Source organism: Lynx rufus, unplaced genomic scaffold, assembly GCF_022079265.1.
Source record: "Lynx rufus isolate CCGP_SWC_20201006 ecotype Redwood Valley unplaced genomic scaffold, mLynRuf1.p SCAF_4, whole genome shotgun sequence".
In the NCBI taxonomy this organism is placed as follows: Eukaryota; Metazoa; Chordata; class Mammalia; order Carnivora; family Felidae; genus Lynx; species Lynx rufus.
In genome coordinates this window covers 162,985,102-163,005,086 of record NW_025814856.1, presented here as the reverse complement: position 1 = coordinate 163,005,086, position 19,985 = coordinate 162,985,102, and the positions used below count along the sequence as shown (strand labels likewise).

The 19,985-nt window shown below is 57.0% G+C and overlaps 2 protein-coding genes across 9 annotated transcripts in view; one reads left to right on the top strand and one right to left on the bottom strand.

The window, feature by feature from the left end:
* Positions 1-520, bottom strand: part of LOC124523043 (SCO-spondin-like) — a gene marked incomplete at its 5' end in the record, with an annotated part of 53,688 nt that extends 53,168 nt beyond the window's left edge. The window contains one exon of the mRNA XM_047094793.1: positions 189-520. Within this exon, the coding sequence (XP_046950749.1) occupies positions 189-520 (332 nt within the window). The remainder of the gene's footprint in view (positions 1-188) is intronic.
* ZNF467 (zinc finger protein 467) lies at positions 466-12,612 on the top strand. Of its 8 annotated transcripts, none has more exons than XM_047094787.1 (7): positions 467-1,454; positions 2,211-3,727; positions 5,432-5,542; positions 5,855-5,931; positions 6,399-6,515; positions 7,604-7,717; positions 10,548-12,612. In XM_047094787.1, exons 3-7 carry the CDS (start codon positions 5,463-5,465, stop codon positions 12,047-12,049), a joined length of 1,890 nt encoding a protein of 629 aa, XP_046950743.1. In that variant the 5' UTR covers positions 467-1,454; positions 2,211-3,727; positions 5,432-5,462; the 3' UTR covers positions 12,050-12,612. The 8 variants fall into 8 exon arrangements, with proteins under 8 accessions (XP_046950745.1, XP_046950746.1, XP_046950748.1 ...); XM_047094785.1 differs by having other exon boundaries at positions 2,211-3,814; XM_047094789.1 differs by lacking the exon at positions 5,432-5,542 and having other exon boundaries at positions 466-1,454.
* The last annotated feature ends 7,373 nt before the right edge of the window (positions 12,613-19,985 follow it).

Here is a 19,985-nt window from a genome sequence, read left to right as displayed (position 1 = left end):
CTGCTCCCCTCGTTGCCTGTCCCCAGCCCCACACCCTCCACTCTTCCTGAGCCCAGCCAGACCCACTTCCCAAATGCCCGCTTCTCCAGGGCACCACCCAGTTCACCTTCTCCCCCCACCCCCAGGATGTTGGCTCTCCGTTGCTCCCTGCTGCTCAGCGGCCAGCCCAGACTCCAACCCTCACTCACTTGTAGATGGGACAGAGCCCTGCAGGTCCCCTCCGGGACAGGTCGAGTCGCCAGCCCAGGCGCTGGTACTGGTAGAGGCTGGTGCAAGGCACCAGGCCCTCCTGGCGGGGGGTCACTTCCTCCTCCACCAGGAAGGTTTCCGTCCGCTCGCACCACCGCCTGCCCACAGATGGGGAATGACAGCCACTGCCCCCAGCCCTTCTGTTGCCAAGAAGCCCTGCCCGCAGAAGAGTTAGTGAACTGAAGAGGAGGCTGGGTGGGAGTGAGAAGCAGAGGGGAGGGGGGTCGGGCTGCCCCAGAGGGTCCTGTTCATGAGGCAGGAGAAAAGGATCTTAGAGGGGCCCCAGGCTGGACTGCTCACCCGTTAGCCAATGCCCATGCCATCCCAAAGAGGAGGGCAGAGAGCAGCATAATGCTCCCCCCACGTCACCTCTGGGGGACTAAGAGGCTTGGGCTTGGGGAAGGTGATGGCTGTGGCCAGTGAGCAGAAAGGCCAGTGCTGGCCTTCCCCGCCCCACACCACGGTCTACTTCAGCCGGGCGTCAATGTGTCCAAGGCAGCCCAGACAGTGACAGCGAGGCCCATGGGACTGGGGAAGCTTTATCTCAGCCCCATGCCCTGGGGCACCAGCTGCTCGGAACCAGATTGGACCTGCCTGCACATTGCACAATCCCCTCAGAGGCCAGTTCTCCCTGGAAACAGTCCCCTTCCGGCCCTTGTGTGTGTGTGTGTGTGTGTGTGTGTGTGTGTGTGAGCTCAGTGGGGGAGTGCATGTGCCCCAGGCCACACAGCCAGACACTCGGAGCCTCTGATATTTTTCCACCCTCAGGCTATACCACAAATTAACGTGGACTCTGGACAAGCCACCCTCTCTTTCTGAGCCATAATTTCCTTGCTAATAAAAAATTCAGGGGCTTCCCAGGGATGCTTGGGTGGGACTCAGGGGCTCTACTTTGATATTGTGTACATGCACATTTCTGAGGATAGTTCCTTAACTGTAAATCAAATTCTCAAGAGGAACTATGACCCCACAAAATGGTTGAGTTATTGTGCCAACTGACTGATATGGTCTTCCAGCCCTAAAATTCTGATTTTATGAGTCTCTCCCTGCCCCCTTTCCTGCCTCTTCCTGCCCTCTCTCCCACTAAGCACCCGTGAAGCCTGGACCAGTGAACAGAAGGAGCTGAGTTTCCAGGCTGGTTGGACTGCGCAGAGATAGGGGGAGAATATGTGCCCTTTTCTCAGTGATCTGACTTCTTACTGGAGGTGATTATGTGTGGCTGGCTGGGTTCACCTTTCACCCTGGTCTCCTAAGAGAGTCTCCTAGGGTCCAGAATCAGGAAGCCTGGGCAGGGGAGCACAGCAAGCCTCAGGGAGGAGTGGAGGAGCGGCTTGGGTAGGAAGTAGGGAGGGAGGGTAGGAGACAGAAGGGGCTGGAAGCCAGCCCCCCAGCCCTGGGGGCAAGGCAGCCGGATGGGGATAATCTGAGCATCCGGTTGGGGCAGCAGGTGGCCTGGGTGAATCCTGGTTACTTCTTGGTTACCAGCTCCCAGGACACCCAGGCTGGAATGTGGCCTGGGCCTTAGATTTCCCCCCCTGCTGTCCCACTGAGCATCTCACACAGTTACCCCACCTGGGGCGAGGAGGCTGCTGGGAACCAGAGCCATGCTAGGCATTTCTCCTGGGCCCACCATTGGTCCTGTAGCCCAAAGAGGGTTCAGAGTTCCTCAGGGATCTCTCAGTGGGGTGCTCAGAAAAGACCAGGGCCCGGCCATGGACATGTTTCTGTTCCCAGTCTCTCACCCATGTACCCTATACACTCTCCCCCTGCTGCTTCCCATGCTTATACCCGTGATGCAGGTCTCACAAGGGCAGACAGGTGCTCATGCCCCACCCTAGCACACAGTGACACATTCTACTCCCAGGGCCATGAGCGGGCTAGGCACTGACTCCTGAAGCAGCCCATCCAGGAGGTCAGAGAGTGTTTCCCAGCTGATTCCAAGATGCCCCCTGCTCTTCCAGGTGCCACCTGCTCCCACGACTCTCCTAAACATCAACCAATATTGACGGTGTCCCTGCTGTGTGCCGTGCTTCTCTTCCAAGGACTACATTCCCAGCTTTGGATTCTAACCACAGCTGATGAGGCTGCACTTGGATTGGAAAAAGAAACCCAAGTCACAATCCCCCTTTCCCCTAAAGGGGGCAGGAGGGAGAAAGTTGGAAGCCAGGGGAGATTGGAGAAAGAGATTAGGGAGAGGGCGCCTGGAATAACCAGCCCACGTTTCAGCTCCTGGAGCACAGGATGTGAGGAGCTTTCAGGAAGAGTCAGGTGCCCGGGTGGCAAGGCCAAAGAAAAACATCATAACCCGGGGCAGGGACCCCCAAGTCCCTCCAGGAGCGGATCTGAGGGCTGAGGGCATCCCTCCACACCTAACTGGTACAGGTTTCCAGGCCAGGAGGAGGGCCAGCCCCCACCCCGCCCAAAGAACTCTTCCCCACTCGGCAGCCCCCTCCCCCCGGACCCCGCCCTCTAAGTCCCCGCCCAACCCCACTCCCGCCTCACCCCCTGGTGCCTGCGATCCAGCCCCGCCTTCTCCCTGGGGACCTGGCTCAAAGCCCCCACCCCAATTTCTACTTCAAAAGGCCCGTTCTCCGCAGGCACTGGGGCCCAGCTCAGTCTCCTTCGGCCACCCCTCGCTGCCCCAAGGGACCCGGATCGCGACGCGGGTGTCGGACCGGGTCCCCGGAAATCGGGGTCCGTGGTCGTGGCTCTGTGTGGACCCAGGTGGAATCTGGGTCAAGAGCAGGGGCGGGTCGGAGTTTCCCAGACCAACCCCATAGACCGACAGTCCGTGGACTCAATCCCACAGCGAGGCGCCGCGCTGACACGCTCCCGGGGGGCACTCGCGATTCAAAGACAGCAATGCACTCCCGGCTCCCCTCCCCCGAGCACGCCCCCTCCTCTCCCCCTCCCCAACTCCTCACCGCACCCCCTCCCCCCGCGCTCCACCTTTCCCCTGGCTCCTCCCTCGGCGCCTGTGAGCACCCTCCCTCGCAGCCCGCTTGCCCTTCCTCCCAGCCTCCTCTCCCTCCTCCACCCCCTCCCCCCACACTCCTCCCTTCCCTTCCCCCTCTTCCCTCCCCCCCCCCTTCCTAGGCTTCCACTTTCCATCACCTCCTCGGGGCCGTCGTCCTTCCGCACCGTCACCTGCCCGCCTAACCCGGCTGTGCGCCCTCCCGCGACCCCACTCCAGCACACCCCTGCCCCTACCTCCCCCACGGGGCGCCCCGCAGCTCCCCTCCCGCTTCCGCGCTCCCCTCCCCCCTGCCGGGCGCCGCTTCCCCGCTCCCGCTCCCTCCGCGTCTTTTCCTCTCCCCTCCCCGCGAAGTTTCAGGGCTGTCAGTCTGTCAGTCTTTCGGGCGGTCGGCACCCGAGCTACAGGCAGCGGGCGCCATTGCGAGCAGAGCCGGCTGGGGCAGGAGGCCGGGGCGCCTGGGTCCCGCCAGCAGCGGGGACACCCGACCAGCCAGCCCGCCAGGTACGGGCCGTGGAGGCGCCCAGCGGCAGACGGCTCCGCCTGCTTCCCCTTCTACACCGACACTCAGTCACTGCCCGCTCCGCGCAGGTGACAGCCCCGGGGGTGGGGGCGCTGCGAGCGCCGGAGGGGGTGGGGTGGAGTTGGGGGGAAAGAAGGGGCAGGGGAGGGGCAGGGGCTGGAGAAGGGAGGGGATGGGACTGGGGAGCGAGGGCCTGGCTTGGGGGTTGGTGACGGTAGTGGAGAAAAGAAGGAAGACCGGGGATCTGGAGGGAGGGGCGGAGGCTGGGGTGAGGGCGCCCGGTGGGAGTCCGGTGGGAAAGGGGGGGGAGGGGGGAGGCTCGCGAGGGGAAGTCTCCGGAAAGAGGAGAGGGAGTGTGGGAGGGGGCCGGGGGGGGGGGGAAGGGGGGCGACGAGGCACAGGGGTCGGGCCGTTGGGGAGGGGCGGGAGAGAAGGGCGCTGACAGGTGAGCCCGGGGAGGGGCCGGGAGGTGGACTGAAGAGGCTCTAGGGAACAAACGGAGGCGGGGAGGTGGGGCGGGAGGGGTCTAGTCGAGAGGAAAACTTGAGGGGGGGGGTAGAAGTCAGAGGGGAGCAGAAATGGGGAAGGGACCCACTGAGAGAGAGGGGAGGGAAGCGGAGGTGTGTGGGGAGGCAGGGGTGGGGAGGAGGAGGAGGGTCAGTGCGAGGGTCCTGAGCCAGCGGTAAGCCGCAGACGCCCCCGGCTCGGGGGAGCCTGGGGACAAGGGTGGGAGCTCGGGGAGCGGACTGGAAGGGGGAGGGGAAGAGCGGTTCTAGGGACTGGGGACCGCGAGGGTAGGGAAGCGAGAGCCTGCTGGGGAGGCAAAGGGGGAAGGGAGACGGGGGCCTCGGAGGGGAAGGCGAGCTGCAGGAGGGAGGGATGGAGGGAGGGAGGAGGATGGTGTGGGGAGAGGGGAGGAGGGCTGGGGTGGGGGGAGAGGAGGGAGGGAACTGAGGTGAAGAGAGGAAAGGAGAAGGAAGGGAAACCAGAGTGGGGGAGGAGAGGGAGAGGGGAGGGGAGTGCGGGGTGAGGGAGAAAAGCGGGGAGGAGGAGGGCGGCGTTGGGGAGGAAGGAAAAGAGGAGGGGGAAAGGAAGGGAGAGGGTGTGCAGCCGGGGAGGGGGATGGAGCCTCGGGGAGAACCAGGAGGGAAGGGAAAGGCAGCCCTGAGCCGGGGGAGGAGGAGGGGAGCCCTGTCGCGGAGAATGCCCGGAGCTGAGGGTCAGGGGGGCGGTGGCTGGGGAGGGCCTACCGGAGGGGGCCGGGAGGGGCTGGCCCGGCCGTGAGCAGGGGGAGGAGCCGGAGGGGCGGGGCAGGGGGCGGATCCGGGGAGCCAGCCAGCTTCGGTGGGGAGAGAGGGCGGAAGGCAGAGGGAGCCGGAGAAGGGAGGGGCAGAGGGAAGGCTGCCAGAAATGGGGGGGTGGGGGAGGGTAGTCTGCTGGGGGAGGGGCAGGGAACCCGCCGGGGGAGGAGCATTGAAGGGGCTCGGGGGCGGGGTGTCCCTGCCAGGGAAGCCCTGAGGGGGAGGGCGGTGGTTTTGAGGTAGGGTTTTGGGGAGAGGAAGCCGGAGCCATTTCCTGCCTTCAGCAAAGACCCTCCTCAGAGGGCCTCCCCCACCAGTTGCCCAATGGTGACACTCACCTCCGCCCCCCACTCCCCACCCCGCGGCTGGCTCCTATTTCACCAGCTCCCGCAGTGACAGCTGGAGGGCCCAGGAGATGAAGTTCCCGACTCCCCACCCTGGTCTTCCACTCCCCACCCTCTGCGCAGAGAATCGATTGATTCCTGAAGTCCCCAGGCAAGGGCACCGTGGGGTGGGGAGCACTGGAGGGCTGGGCCTGGTTCAGAGACCCGCCAGGTGAGGGTGGGGGTGCCGCTGGTTTCTAGAGCCCACCAGAGCTCGCAGAAATGGCTACAAGGCCTTCTCCTCGGCCTTCCAAGATCTCTTTGCTTTCTGAAACCCATCTCCCCTCTTTCCCCTTTATCAGTACTTGGGGACATCACCGTTGGAGCTCCTGGGGATAGCTGATGGGGAGAGGTTGGGCAGAGCCAGGGCCCAGGTGGAGGCTATCCAGAGAAGAGTGTGAACCAGGATGTGTTCTCTCCTTAGGGTCCGTGGCCTGCTCCCCCAGGAGGAGCTACCCTGGGTTGCCATGAGAGAGACCTTTGAGGCCCTCGGCTCCCTGGGTGAGCTAGCAGCACTCGAGGAACTTGGGTGGTGGGAGGCAGGATTCAGGGGCATGCTAGGCCCGCTGCGTCCCTACAGTTCAGACTGCAATCCTGAGACCCCAGGGACCAGTGGGGGCCTTTAGGGCAGCATCCTTTTCCGTTTTACCAGGGTATATTTGAATGCCTGGCCCTGTGGAGGTTGTGTGGGACTGCCTGCATACATGTGCACTCAACAGAGCACAGATATTTAGACCTATTATCTCTTCCTTCACCTGCCCTTGACTCAATGCAAAGGGGCTGAGGTGGATACCTGGCCAGGCTGCTGGGGAGCCTGTCTATCCCCTGTCATGCTGGCTAGAGACCCTACCTTCCTGGGCAAGTTGGAAAAAGCCCCTTGGCTTTTTGGGGAAGGGGGAGAGCCCCTTTCTTTGTCTCCTGTTCTGTACTGAATGTTTTACCTAGTCCTATCCTTCCACCTGTAACAGGGTTCTCTGTGGGACAGCCTGAGATGGCCCCCCAAAGTGAGCCTGGGGAAGGGTCCCATAATACCCAGGAGCAGATGTCCCCTCCCAGGGAAGACAGCGTGCTGGGCACATGCTCAGGTAAGTAGGTGGGGGACCATGAACAGTGGCTCAGGTAGAATCTACCTTTCCTTCTTCAAGTGCCAGGGTGCTATTCTCGTTATTTGGAAAACCTCAAATTTAAAAAAAAAAAAAAAAAAAGAAAGAAAAAAGAAAAAGGGGCGCCTGGGTGGCGCAGTCGGTTAAGCGTCCGACTTCAGCCAGGTCACGATCTCGCGGTCCGTGAGTTCGAGCCCCGCATCGGGCTCTGGGCTGATGGCTCGGAGCCTGGAGCCTGTTTCTGATTCTGTGTCTCCCTCTCTCTCTGCCCCTCCCCCGTTCATGCTCTGTCTCTCTCTGTCCCAAAAATAAATAAACGTTGGAAAAAAAAAAAATTAAAAAAAAAAAAAAAAAAGAAAACCTCAGTGACCAAATAGACAAAGATCCCTACCTTCAGGGAGCTTATCCTAATGAGGCCAGAGAGTCAGCAAACAAATATAAAAATAAGTGTACTTATAAAGTACAGCACACATATAGCACATATCAGAAGGGGATATGTGCTGGGGGGGGGGGGGTAGGGAGCCTGAGGTGGGGGTGGGGCAGGCTGCAGGATTAAATAGTGAGAGTGTGAGGAGGCCCCACTGGGAAGTGAGATTTGAGCAAGATTTGGAAGAGGTGAGGGAGGTGGCTGCCTAAAGCAGGCCTGTGTCTGGCTTTTTGACATTCTGATCTTCTGCAATGATTTGCCTGGAACTCGGGTCCATCTGGTGGGTCTGCGGCCCTCCTCCTAAGATTCTCCTGTAAGCCTCAGGGTAGCGACCTTTCCTTGCTTCCACTATCTCACACACATATTCCAGAAGCTCCTCACAGCTGTGGCTCTTGCAACCCGCACAGCCTTTGCAGCTGCTGCAGCTGCCCTGCTTGGAGGAACCAGAGGCTGCCCCCCCCCCACCCCGCTCCCTTCCCTGGGGCAGCTGGGAATTCAGTCCCTGCAGGTAGGATGTGGGACACAATCCCGCCAGTCAGGCTGGGACTGGGGTTTCAAAAGCCCCCCGCTTGATAGCACCGGTGGGGACCTCTGTCCATCTGTGATGTCTCTGGAGTCCTTGAGGTGGCCTGTTCTCTGCCAGGGCACGAGGCCCCCAGACCAGAGGAAGGTGCCCAAACTGAAGAAGCTGAAGCTCCCTGCAGAGGAGGCCAGGCATGTGCACCACAGAAGGCTGAGCCCCCGAGCTCCTGCCCAGGTGAGTCCTCCCACTTCTCGAGCCCGCCAGGGGCCCAGGCAGAGGGGACAGGGGACTTGTAAACTCCCGGGCTGGTCTCTGATGAGGCGGCCACTCCAGCCCCTTCCAACCTAAGACGAATTAGTTCCTGGCACCTTTCTGCTGCAGAGCCTCAGCCCCCAGAGAGAGGTCCACATCACAGACAACAGGAATCAGCGAGGCTGGTCACCCAGAGAAACTGACCCTCGCCTCAACATCCTCCGGAAGTCTTAACTTGCCCTCCTACCTCCCCCTAAGTGCCTACTGGTGGATGACTTAAATTACCGTTCACTTGAAGACATTGTCCCGGACAGGCTCCTTCCCCCAAATCTCCACTGATCTCAGTGGACCCAAATGCTCCAAATATGTTGTCCCGGAGTCATCCCCCCCATACCCAGGGCGATCAAACAGCTGATTCTCTCTCCACAATACTGCCGTCACGCCCTTCCGCCACCACCAAACTTATCGCCTTCCGCCTGAGTGATGTCCTTTATTCCATATTCCAGGGGTTTCTCTAGTGCCTACTAGGTCTAGGCTGTGTTAGGCAGAAGGCAAGGAGGCTGACACAGACCTGGTTTGGATCCTTGCTCCACATTTACTACCCGGTGATCTTAGATAGGCTACTTCACCTCCAGCCTGTTTGTTCACCTGTAAGCAGGGAAAAAAGTAACTTCGTGGCTGGTGAACAGCATATAGACAGTGTGTCATCTATAGTTGGCATTCGATAAATGGTGGCAATCCTCGCTTTTGTTAGCCACGTAAAGACATGGAACACAAGACGTCTGCCTTTCGGAAGCTACAATCTAGTTGAGATGACACTAACATGAACTAGAATAAAGGATTAAACAAATAACAATAAAGCCACATCACGAGGAACTGTAACAGCGTTAACAATAAGTGCTATAGGTGTTTACGTAAGAGATCCTCGTGCGTTGGCTCGTCAAAGATTTTGTTGATTTGTGCTACATTTTGAGGGAGGTGTAGGCTAGACTTCAGCTCTGATGGGGGTGGGGTAGAGGATGGGAAAACATTCTAGGCTGAGAAGAGACTTTAACACAGAAAAGGTGACGCGTGGCTGGGATTCGAGCAGACCTGCCTGGCTGCCGGGGAGGGTTTATGTGTGGGGGTAGTGAGAAAGTTGGACTGGGGGCGGGGGGTGGGAGGTGAAGCCCAGATGCAGCTAGAACTTACTTTATCCTGTAAACAACAGAGAGCTCTTAATGGTTCTTGAGTAGAAGAGTGGCATAATGAAAACGAAAGCAATATCACAATAGGATAAATAGTTGTTTGGAACTGATGGATCCGTGAAAGACACCGGGAGGAAATCGAATTGTGGCGGCTCGTGTGTAATGTAACCAGTGCTCAGGCTATTACAGACCTTCAGAGCCAGACAGGAACTCAGATCATCTGGTTCGATGGTTCTTAAACAAGAATCACTTAGGGAGCTTTATTTATTAGTATTTTTTTTAATGTTTATTTATTTATTTTTGAGAGAGGGCGTGAGCGGGGGAGGGGCAGAGACAGAAGGAGACAGAATCCAAAGCAGGCTCCAGGCTCTGAGCTGTCAGCACAGAGCCCCACACAGGGCTCCATCCCACGTACTGTGAGATCATGACCTGAGCCGAAGTCAGACACTTAACCGACTGAGCCACCCAGGGCCCCCCATGTTGCGAGCTTTAAAGAGAACAGATTCATGCACCCTGCTCCCGTGGATGCATTTTGTAAAAGTCCCCAGGAGATTATTAGAAACCATGAACCAGTACAACCCTTATGCTTAAGCAAACTAGTACACCGAGCTCAAAGAGGTAACAGAGGTAAGTTAACCAAGGTCACACTACTGACTAGTGGCAGAAGAGAACCCAAGTAGACACTCCCAATCTGGGCCCTGAGCTCTTTTCTCTTGGCTGGACCATTGCAGTGCCCAAGAGAGGCAAAGTTCCAGTGGGACTCACCTCAAACCTGCTACCCCAGAGGGCCCCCCCCTTGCTTCTCCAGAGGTTGGCACTGTTCTCTGGTTCCCCAACTCCTGTAAACTCCATCCCCTTCGTCCTGAATGGGGGCTTTCCCACCTGGCCCCAGAGGCAGGAATGGAGTTAGAGGCAGGGGGAGCCTTGAGAAGCAAGAGGAAGGCAGACAGAGCTCCTCAGTGGCCACTGAAAGGGAGAGATCAAGGGAGGCTCCAAGGTGAGAGCTGGGCTTCCAAGGTTCCAACACCAGCGACTGGGAGAACAAGGCTGTAGTCCTGATGGCAAAGTCACCGGGGTAGGTCTGAGAAGGTCAGCTGTTTGGTGATAAGCCTGCTGAGCTGCAGCCAATTTGCAGGACCCCAAAGGGGGCTGGGGCTGCTCAGCTGATGGGAGACTGTGGTTCTAGAAAGGAGTGGAAGGTCTGGGGTAGCCAACGCAAGCAGATGACCCCAGTGTGAAGCCTAAGGCCTGAACTTTGAGCAACATTTATATTCAGGGGGCACAAGAGTAAGCAGTGCCTTCTGCAGGGACAGGGGAAACTCCTCAACCACATGGAGACCTAGGAGAAAGCCCCCAGGACGGGGTGGGGGACTGGAGCACCAGCGTCCCTGGCTACAAAGAACCAAGGACGAGGACTGAAGGGTGACCTTCGGATGCGGTCGTTCCCCAGAAGTAGAGTGGAGACAACAGAAGTCAGGCTTCTGGCTCCAGAAGTGCTGGAGCTTCTGGGGCTTCTGGGGCTCCAGAAGTGGTGGTCTTATTGGCAAAAAAAAAAAAAAAAAAAAAAAAAAAATTGCATAAATAAAAGTGGGGCTTCATTGGCTCCTCTTGTCTTGACTTTTCAGGGGACGAGTGGATGATTCGCAAGGTGAAGGTGGAGGAGGAGGATCAGGAGGCAGAAGAGGAGGTCGAATGGCCCCAACACCTCTCATTACTCCCCGGCCCTTTCCCCGCGCCGGACTTGGGGCCTCTGGCCGCCGCGTACAAGCTGGAGCCGGGGGCCCCGGGGACACTGGGTGGACTGGCGCTGGTCGGGTGGGCCCCGACCTCGGAGAAGCCCTACGGCTGCGGGGAGTGCGAGCGGCGGTTCCGGGACCAGCTGACCCTGCGGCTGCATCAGAGGCTGCACCGCGGCGAGGGCCCCTGCGCCTGCCCGGACTGCGGCCGCAGCTTCACGCAGCGCGCGCACATGCTGCTGCACCAGCGCAGCCACCGCGGCGAGCGGCCTTTCCCCTGCTCCGAGTGCGACAAGCGCTTCAGCAAGAAGGCCCACCTGACCCGCCACCTGCGCACGCACACCGGCGAGCGGCCCTACCCGTGCGCCGAGTGCGGCAAGCGCTTCAGCCAGAAGATACACCTGGGCTCGCACCAGAAGACGCACACGGGCGAGCGGCCCTACCCCTGCACCGAGTGCGAGAAGCGCTTCCGCAAAAAGACGCACCTGATCCGCCACCAGCGCATCCACACCGGCGAGAGGCCCTACCAGTGCGCGCAGTGCTCGCGCAGCTTCACGCACAAGCAGCACTTGGTGCGGCATCAGAGGGTGCACGAGGCGGCCGGCCGCGCCCCGCCCTCGCCCGACGCGCCCGCCTCGCCGGGTTCCCCCGCCCCGTCCCCCACCCCGTCCCCTCCCGGACCCAAGCCTTTCTCCTGCTCCGACTGCGGCCTGAGCTTCGGCTGGAAGAAGAACCTCGCCACGCACCAGCGTCTGCACCGCAGCGAGGGGCGCCCCTTTGGCTGCGACGAGTGCGCCCTGGGTACGACCGTGGACCCCGCCGCCGCCGAGCCCTCGGCCTGCGCGCCCGGAGGCACACCGGCGACCCAGGGCGCCCCCGCGGGCGAGCGGTCCTTCTTCTGCCAGGACTGCGGGCGCGGCTTCGCCCACGGGCAGCACCTGGCGCGGCACCAGCGGGTGCACACGGGCGAGCGGCCCTTCGCCTGCCCGCAGTGCGGCCGCCGCTTCGGCTCGAGGCCCAATATGGTCGCCCACTCCCGCGCCCACAGCGGCGCCAGGCCTTTCGCCTGCGCGCAGTGCGGCCGCCGCTTCAGCCGCAAGTCGCACCTGGGCCGCCACCAGGCGGTGCACACGGGCAGCCGGCCCCACGCCTGCGCCGTCTGCGCCCGCAGCTTCAGCTCCAAGACCAACCTGGTGCGCCACCAGGCCATCCACACGGGCTCCCGCCCCTTCTCCTGCCCGCAGTGCGGCAAGAGCTTCAGCCGCAAGACCCACCTGGTGCGGCACCAGCGCATCCACGGCGAAGCCGCCCACCCGGCCTCCGACGCCGACCTCTCGGCCCCAGCCTGGCCCACTCCCACAGAGGTGGCAGCGCCCCCGCTCTTCTTCTGAGCCTGGTTCTCGTCGGGACCCTTCCTTGGCTCGCTGGTTGGAGAGACCCAGGCCGGAGATCTTCTGGGCAGTGAGCACGACGGCCTGGGCCCCTGACAGCTGCTCTTCCCTCCGTCTCTTGCTGGAGAGAAGTTGGGAGAGGGTAACCGGTTTGGACACTGCGACAAAGACGGTGCTCATAACGAACCCTTGCCGGGAACAGTTCAGGCCTGAGTCCTGGGAAGACTCCCAGCAACGGACCCCATCGGAAAGCAGACATTTCTTGGACACGCCCCTACGCACACACGCGCGCTGCGCGCATGACCAAGAGCTGACTGGGTCAGGAACCTCTACTGGGGGGGGGGGGGCGGGGGGCGAAAGAATGGTTATCTGTGTACTTAAAGTGTCATTAAAATTAAAATAGAAGGATCCAGGGCTGTTAAATGAGCACAGGGTGGGAACCCACCACCCCACCTTAGTTCTCCCACAGAGGACCATCCCTTCCTATCCTGGGTGAGCTAAATTTAGCCAGGTGCTGGTCATGGGCGGTACCAAATGAAAATATAATATCGCTCACTGCTAAACCACTATCCTGCTCCCTGCTTCTTACTCAAACATTTGATGGAAGAAACATTAACATAGATTTCTCATGGCAGGTGTTGACGCTAGACCCGTAGGAGATGCACAGAGGGGCCGGGTGCCCTTTGGCCATTCCCATGGAGACGGCCGGCCACCCTGGGCCCTGGAGCCCTCCCAAGGGGATCTGGAAACAGCAGCCCCACCTGCCACCCTGCCTGGCAGCGTGAGGAAGGACATCAACAGCAGACGAAGGTTGCTTTTCCATCACCATTTCCCCTAAATTCTGTCTCCATGATGGACGCTTGATCCAAACGTCTCTGTAGCTGTGCTTGTGCAACTGGGCAGGCTGGCTGGCGGGGAAGGGAAGGGTAGGATGATGGGGAACATGCTGGGCGTGGTGAAGGCTTGGGTCTGACCCCTCCTGTGCCTCTCGTAGGATTTGGGGCAGAGCATTCATTTTTCTGGGCCTCTGCTTTCTCGTTACAAGATCGTTGGTGTCGATGAGGGCTGAGGCGATTTCCATCACCAAAAACAATCCTAGCAAATACTTATCGGGTGCCTACGACGTGTCGAGCACTACACTGGGCACTGGGAAACAATACTAAGCAAGACAGACAAACTTGCAGGAAATGTAAGAATTCTAGGGTAGGGTGAGCCCAGAGGGCTTTGGGAGCACGTGGTGAGGGCATCCAAGACACCTGGGAAGGTCCAAAATCTAGCAAAGGTCAAGGGAGGTTTGCAAGAGAGGACACCTCTAACGCGAGGCCTGAAGAATGAGCACGAGTTGCCAGATGAAGGTGGAGGTTGGAGAGGACGGTGTATGCAGAGGTCCAAAGCCCAGCACAGCCAGAGCATAGAATGAGCATTGAAGGAGAGGCCCGAGAAAGAGAGGATGAGCAGACTAGGAAAGCCTTTAGCACAGATGAGGGAGTTCAGACTTTATCCAGGGGCAGTGGGTGCCGTGGAGGGGGTTTGGGCAGGGCAGGAACAGGATGACATTTACATGGATGCATTAGAATTTTTTTTTTCTTAACGTTTATTTATTATCGAGAGACAGAGCATGAGCAGGGAAGGGGCAAATAGAGGAGAAGACACAGAATCCGAAGCAGGTTCCAGCCTCCGAGCTGTCAGCACAGAGCTCAATGCGGGGCTCGAACTCACAAACCGCGAGATCGCAGCCTGAGGTCGGGCGCTTAACTGACTGAGCCACCCAGGCACCCCCCCATGGATGCGTTTTAGATGGCTACCTGTAGAGGATGGGCTGGCTGGAGGGGACGAGACTCGAGACCTGCACATTAGCAATCCAGGTGACAGGTGCTGGTGACTGTGGACCATGCTATGTCAGAAGGGATGGAGAGAAGTAAAAGATTAAAGAGACATTTACCAAGCAGCTGGTGCAGGGTGTGTTGACCAGTGTGGAGAGGAGGGAGGTGGAGGGCGGTGATGTTGACCTGGTTTCTGCTTGATGACTGACCACCCTACAGCAGCATTCCCCTGAGGTGGGCAACACTGGAGGAGGAACAGTTTTGTACTGGGGGAGCCATGTGGGTGCAGGCCATGTGGGTGCAGAGCTCCACCGGGGGTCTGGGCTGGAGAGAGGCCTGAGGCCCATCGACATGTTTCTGAAGCTGTGGGCAGCAGATTATCTGCAAGAACTAGGTGTGGAGTGGGCAAAGACAGAGCCTGGGACTAAACCCTGGGGACACTAACGTCCAGGGGATGGCGTGCAGAGAAGCCTGGAAAGATTGGGAGCGTGCAGTGCCAGAGAGTGGAAAGGGAAGCCCCAAAACAGCGCAGAGGAGCTGAGGAAAGGCAATGTTTCAGGAATAGAGGAAGAAGTCAGCAGCTGAAGGTTGTCAAGAGATCAGGTAATGAGAACTTCCAAGTCCTCTGGATTTTGCAGCAAGGAGACGGGTTGGCAGGTGCTTCGGGGGCAGTTGGGACAGAATTCCCATTCCAACGGTGAATCACAAATGCACGGTCCCACGGAAGGTAGAAGAAAATGAGACCAAGATGCAGGTAAACGAGCGAGGTCAGCTAGAAGGAGGACACAGGGGTTCTGAATGCAGCGAGTCTGACTTCTGTGGCAAGAACGAGTAAGTGATTCCAGGTGACTGTGACAGCCGTGTGGCCATAAATAGGAGCCACTGAGTTTGGCCTGAGCAGCATTTTAAATGCTTGGAAATTTCACATGAAACTCTGGACTTCCAGGTTCTCTTGTGAAAAGTTGGAAGATCTGGAAACCGGTGGCCAGGGCTGAGCGGCAGATGGCCTCTTCAGACACAGGGATGGGGGCGCAGCGTCCTGGGCCCTCGGCACGCCCATTGGCCTTGCTGTCTGGAGTTGCTTACCAGGCCTCTTAGGCACCGAACTTGGGATTCCCGCCAAAAAAGTCATCGCACAGACTTTTAAAATCAAACACATGAAAGAGACATTTATGTTGGTTATACCAATGTTTATATTCCTCTAAACATTCCGGAATTCTTGTGTAAGAACAGCTTTTAGATCCTGCGGCATATTTGGCGAGACCTACCATGTGCCAGACATTTACAGGACTTCTCGTTCTCTCGAATCTTCTTGACAAGGTGTATTTTTGTCCTTCGAGTTTGTTTGCAAATAGTCAAGTCACGTAGGGTCAGGCCTGGTGGTAATCAAGACAGATGGTGCTAGAAAATGCTATGTGTCTGCAGTGAAGGACTGGGGTTCCTGATGGCTATTCCCCAGGGAGGAGTTCAGGGTCAAACAGTGGCAGTCTCACCAAAACCAGTATATACCCCCCACGCCACCCCCGGTGTAAGCCAGCCCAAGTATGACTCTCAGTAAAGCATCAACCTTTTTACCTTAGAACCACTTCCCAGTATGTGAAAAACAGCACAAATGTACCGTTTCTAGATAGAGAACAAAATGTTTTATTAAGTAATTGAAATTTATTTATTTTCCCCAATCTTGTTCCCAAGAGCAACAGTAGCCAGTGGGTATAGAGTACCCCGTCTTTGCTCCCTGGTACGAACCAGCCACAGAGGAACGCGGCGGGGTTTCACCAGCCACGTGTCCATCAGGAACTTACAATGAGGTTGGATGTGACAGATGAATGTCAGAGAAATGGGATATAAGTGCTGAATGGCTCTGTGGCTCTAAAGACCAGAGAATACAGCGTGGAAGATGGGGGCCTGAACACAGAGCTGAGCAGAGGTGGGGTCTGGATGTGTGGACTGAGAAGGCAAGGACGGAGGGAGGGAGAGGACAGGGAGAGGACAGGGAGAGGACAGGGAGAGGATGGCTCCAACCCCACCTTCTTCCCACACGCCTCTCTCCCTCGCCCCTCGAAGCCCTGTGGGGTCCCCAGATCCTACATCTCTCACAGCCCGTCTCCCTCCCTTCCAAACCCCGATCCTTACATGAAATTTACCACTACACGAAACTTACCATTTTAACCATTTTAAAGTACACACTTCAGTAGCATTAAATATATGCGCAATGTTATGTAAACATCACGGCTATTTCCAGAACCTTTTCATCCCAGACGGAAACTCTGTCCCAATCTTTTTTATGTGATGGCCCATGTAAATAAGGTGACTCTTAGGGTCAGTGAGAGAGCAGTACAGGGCTGCGGTGTAGCTGGGCAGGGAGGGGAGGAGCGGGGAGGCTCTAGAGCCCCACCCACTGTCCTGGTAGCCGGGAGAATGAGCTCCACATCCCTGTAGCTGCCAACAGGTTAGAAAACTCTTCCAGCCCACAGATCCGAGTTCTTGCATGTGAGGGAGATGGGGTCCAAATTCACTTACCACCAAAGTGATGAATATCAGCAAGTTTCCCTGAATTGTAATAGTTCACGGAGATAACAAACACCCTGGAGACCTGAACCCCACCAGGCATCCACCTAGTTTTTCCTGATGGCCTAGACTTTGAGTCCTCAGGCCTCCGTATCCCACCTATGCCCCTTCTCAAATGGATGGGCTGGGGACAGCTATCTTTTTTTTTTTTTTTTAATGTTTTTAAATTTATTTTTGAGACAGAGACAGAGCGTGAGCAGGGGAGGAGCAGAGAGAGAGCGAGACAGAATCCGAAGCAGGCTCCAGGCTCCAAGCTGTCAGCACAGAGCCCGACGCGGGGCTCAAACTCACCGTGAGATTATGACCTGAGCCGAAGTCGGACGCTTAACCGACTGAGCCACCCAGGCGCCCCGGGGACAGCTGTCTTATTGCTATCATTTTCTAGGATTTTGGTTGGCCATCACCACTCAGGTGATCTGTACATATAAGAGCAAGGGACTCAGTCCTGATTGACAAACACTTCCCCCTCCTCTAGGCCCTTTTCCCAGGCTCCCGCCTCCCTCCAACCCCAATCTCCTAACTTCCAACTGATCTCACTGGGCGATCTTAGGTGGAACCCAGCCCCATGGCCATTCTGGTGATGACCACGGCGCTGGGGGAGGCGGAGAAAGACGAAGAACTATGCTGGCCACCTGTATCGGAGCACAGTAGTGAACAGAAGACAGTGCATCTTGCCTGCTGGGGACCTCACGGCCATCCCCCACGGCTCCAGCGCTCCTTCCAGCATCAACACCAATGAATGGGCACCCAGCACACCCACGCACTCCACTCCTGTGTTGTTGCTGCTTTTCACTTTGAGCAGGAGGGGAGAGGGGTCAGTAAGGGGCCAGCCTCGTGTGTTTCAGACAAACACATGGCCAGTGTACTTTGTACAGACTGTTCCCGTTTTCTTTCCAGGCGACAGACACCATGCTTGGGAAACTAAATTGGTGGTAAAGAGGGTGTTTGGCAGCAATGAAAGGAACAAAATGAAGGGGGTAAATTTATGAGATACGTTAAAGACAAAGAAATGTCTGTGTGGCTCGACCTCCTGTTTCTCCCCCTCCCGATCGGTAGGGCTGGACAAGAACTGCTGGTCAGAGCGACCTGCCAGACATCCCTGTGAGTCTCAAGTCAGAAAGATTCTATGTGTCCGCCCCCCCCCCCCCCCCCCCCCCGCCCAGGCCTGGTCCACTCAGCAGGCAGGGACACTCCGGCATTTTAATCTTCCACCCGTTAAGACTGGCTAAGCTTTGGGGCGCCTGGGTGGCTCAGTTAGTTGAGCATCTGACTCTTGATTTCAGCTCAGGCCACGATCCCAGGGTCGTGGGATCGGGCCCCGCATCAGGCTCTGTGCTGAGCGTGGAGCCTGCTTAAGATTCTCTCTGTCTCTCTCTGCCTCTTTCCCCAGCTTGCTCTCTCTCTAAAATAAAAATTAAATTAAATTAAAAAAAAAAAAGAGACTGGCGGAGCTTTAACATCTTTGCAGCCTTCTGCAAACATTATAGGGAGTCAAGTGAAAGATCTTGCCCTTGTGGCATTTAGAATCCATATAGAAGACAAGCACCAGGGGTCCTGCAGTCTCCAAAGAAATAAAAGCCAAGGTCTGGGCTCATACACCTAAGCTTTAGGGAGAGAAAGCTTGAGTTTTATGAAACACCCAGACCATCCCATGTGATAGTATATGGCCCACTGTGGGCACGGGGGGAGTCCAGACAAGGGGAGGCTTCAGGCCAGAACATCAGAGAGGGTTTGGTAAGTAGGAGGGTCCTGAGTGAATCTTGAAGGATGCTAGAATTGGAGCAAAGAGGAGGTGGGAGAATCCAGAACAACGCAAGAGAGCGGGTAATTAAGGGCTGACCTGTGCAACCGGGCGCGGTGCCACAGGAGGTCAGGCATTTGTGACGCTGAGTTTGCAAGGAGAACGGGCTGTCTAGCTCCGAGTGTGCAAAGCAAACACTCCTCTCCAGTTCCCCTGCTGGTGAGGCATGGAATAATCAGGACTCTTTCCTTCCCCTAGCACTTCACAGAGCTGGCTGCCACGCCCCACCTCCCGGTGTCAGCCACTCCAAAGAAACTACTGAGGGAAGGGGCAGGCAGTGTGAGAAGGGTTTGCCATTGCTACCACTAGTAATAATGGCAGCTAATATTTACCTAACACAGCCAATCTTCACAATAACTACCATTATTATCCCTGCTTTACAGATGAGGAAGCTGAAGCACAGAGCAATTAAGTCATTTGAACGAGGTTGTTCATTCATTCAACAAACGTGCATTGTCTGGCACTGTTAGATGCTGGGAATAATAATCGTCATAAACTAAAATATCTTGGACACTTACTTCGCGCTAAGTACTCTACAGCACTCTACAAGTGCTGCTCCCCTCTTCTCACTGCCACCCTAGGAGTGAGCATCACTGTCCTTGGTTTAGTATTTCTGATGAGGTAAAACAGGCTCAGAGAGTCTAAGTAATCTGCATACAATTACACAGCAATGCATGATGAAAGCAACCCAGTGGTTTGGTTCCAGAACCTGTGCTTTAAAAAAAAAACAAAACAGATTTTTTTTGAGGAGGGTAGAGGTAGGGTAGACGTCCAAAGTCAGGGTCGATCCCCTTTGAAGTTTCTGAGGGAGAATGTGTTCCAGGCCTCTCTCCCAGATTCCATTGTTACTGGCAGTCCTTACTGGCTGTTCCTTGACTTTGTGAAAATGAATAGAAATATATTCAAAATGGAGGGGGGGGGGCACCTGGGTGGGTCAGTCGGCTAAGCATCCAACTTGGACGTGGTAGTGATCTCACAGTTGGTGAGTTCCAGCCCCGCCTCGGGCACTCTGCTCTCAGTGCAGAGCCTGCTTCGGATCTTCTGTCTCCTGCTCGCTGCCCCCCTGCCCCCCCCCGCCCCCCCGCCCCCCCCGCCCCCCCCGCAGGCACTTTCTCTCTCTCTCTCTCTCTCTCAAAAATAAAAATAAAACATTTTTTTTTTTTAATGAAGGTGGAAAGCCATGATGGGATGGCTCTCACACCGCTACCACACGTGGGAGCTTACTTACATAGAGCACCAGGAGGAAGGAAGATTTCCTCTCTGCCTGGCAACCATGGAACCTGCCCTCACTTGCAGCCAATGAGAGGTCAGCACTTCAATCAGCTCAGCCAATGAGAGGCTGCCACCGCTCCGAGCTCCCATTTTCCTCCGATGAACTTTTTGTTCAAAACACTCTCCTCCCCAATCCTTCCTTTCCTCTATAAAAGGATGGTCTCCTTTGCTCTCCCAACTTGCCTATGGTTCCCCTTCGTTTGTGCATTCCGAGTTGCAATTCCTGTGCTGTTCCCAAATGAACTCATTTGCTACTGGAAACCCTCTGTTGTTTTAACTTCTGAAGTTAACAACTTGCAGACACATCACTCCAGTCCCCTCCTCCTCCTCCTCTTCCTCCTCCTCCTCCTCTTCCTCCTCTTCCTCCTCCTCCTCCTCCTCCTCCTCCTCCCCCCTTCCTCCTCCTCACGTGCTCTTCTCTGTGTGTCTGTCTCTGTGTCTCTTCTTATAAGGATCCAGTCATATTGGATTA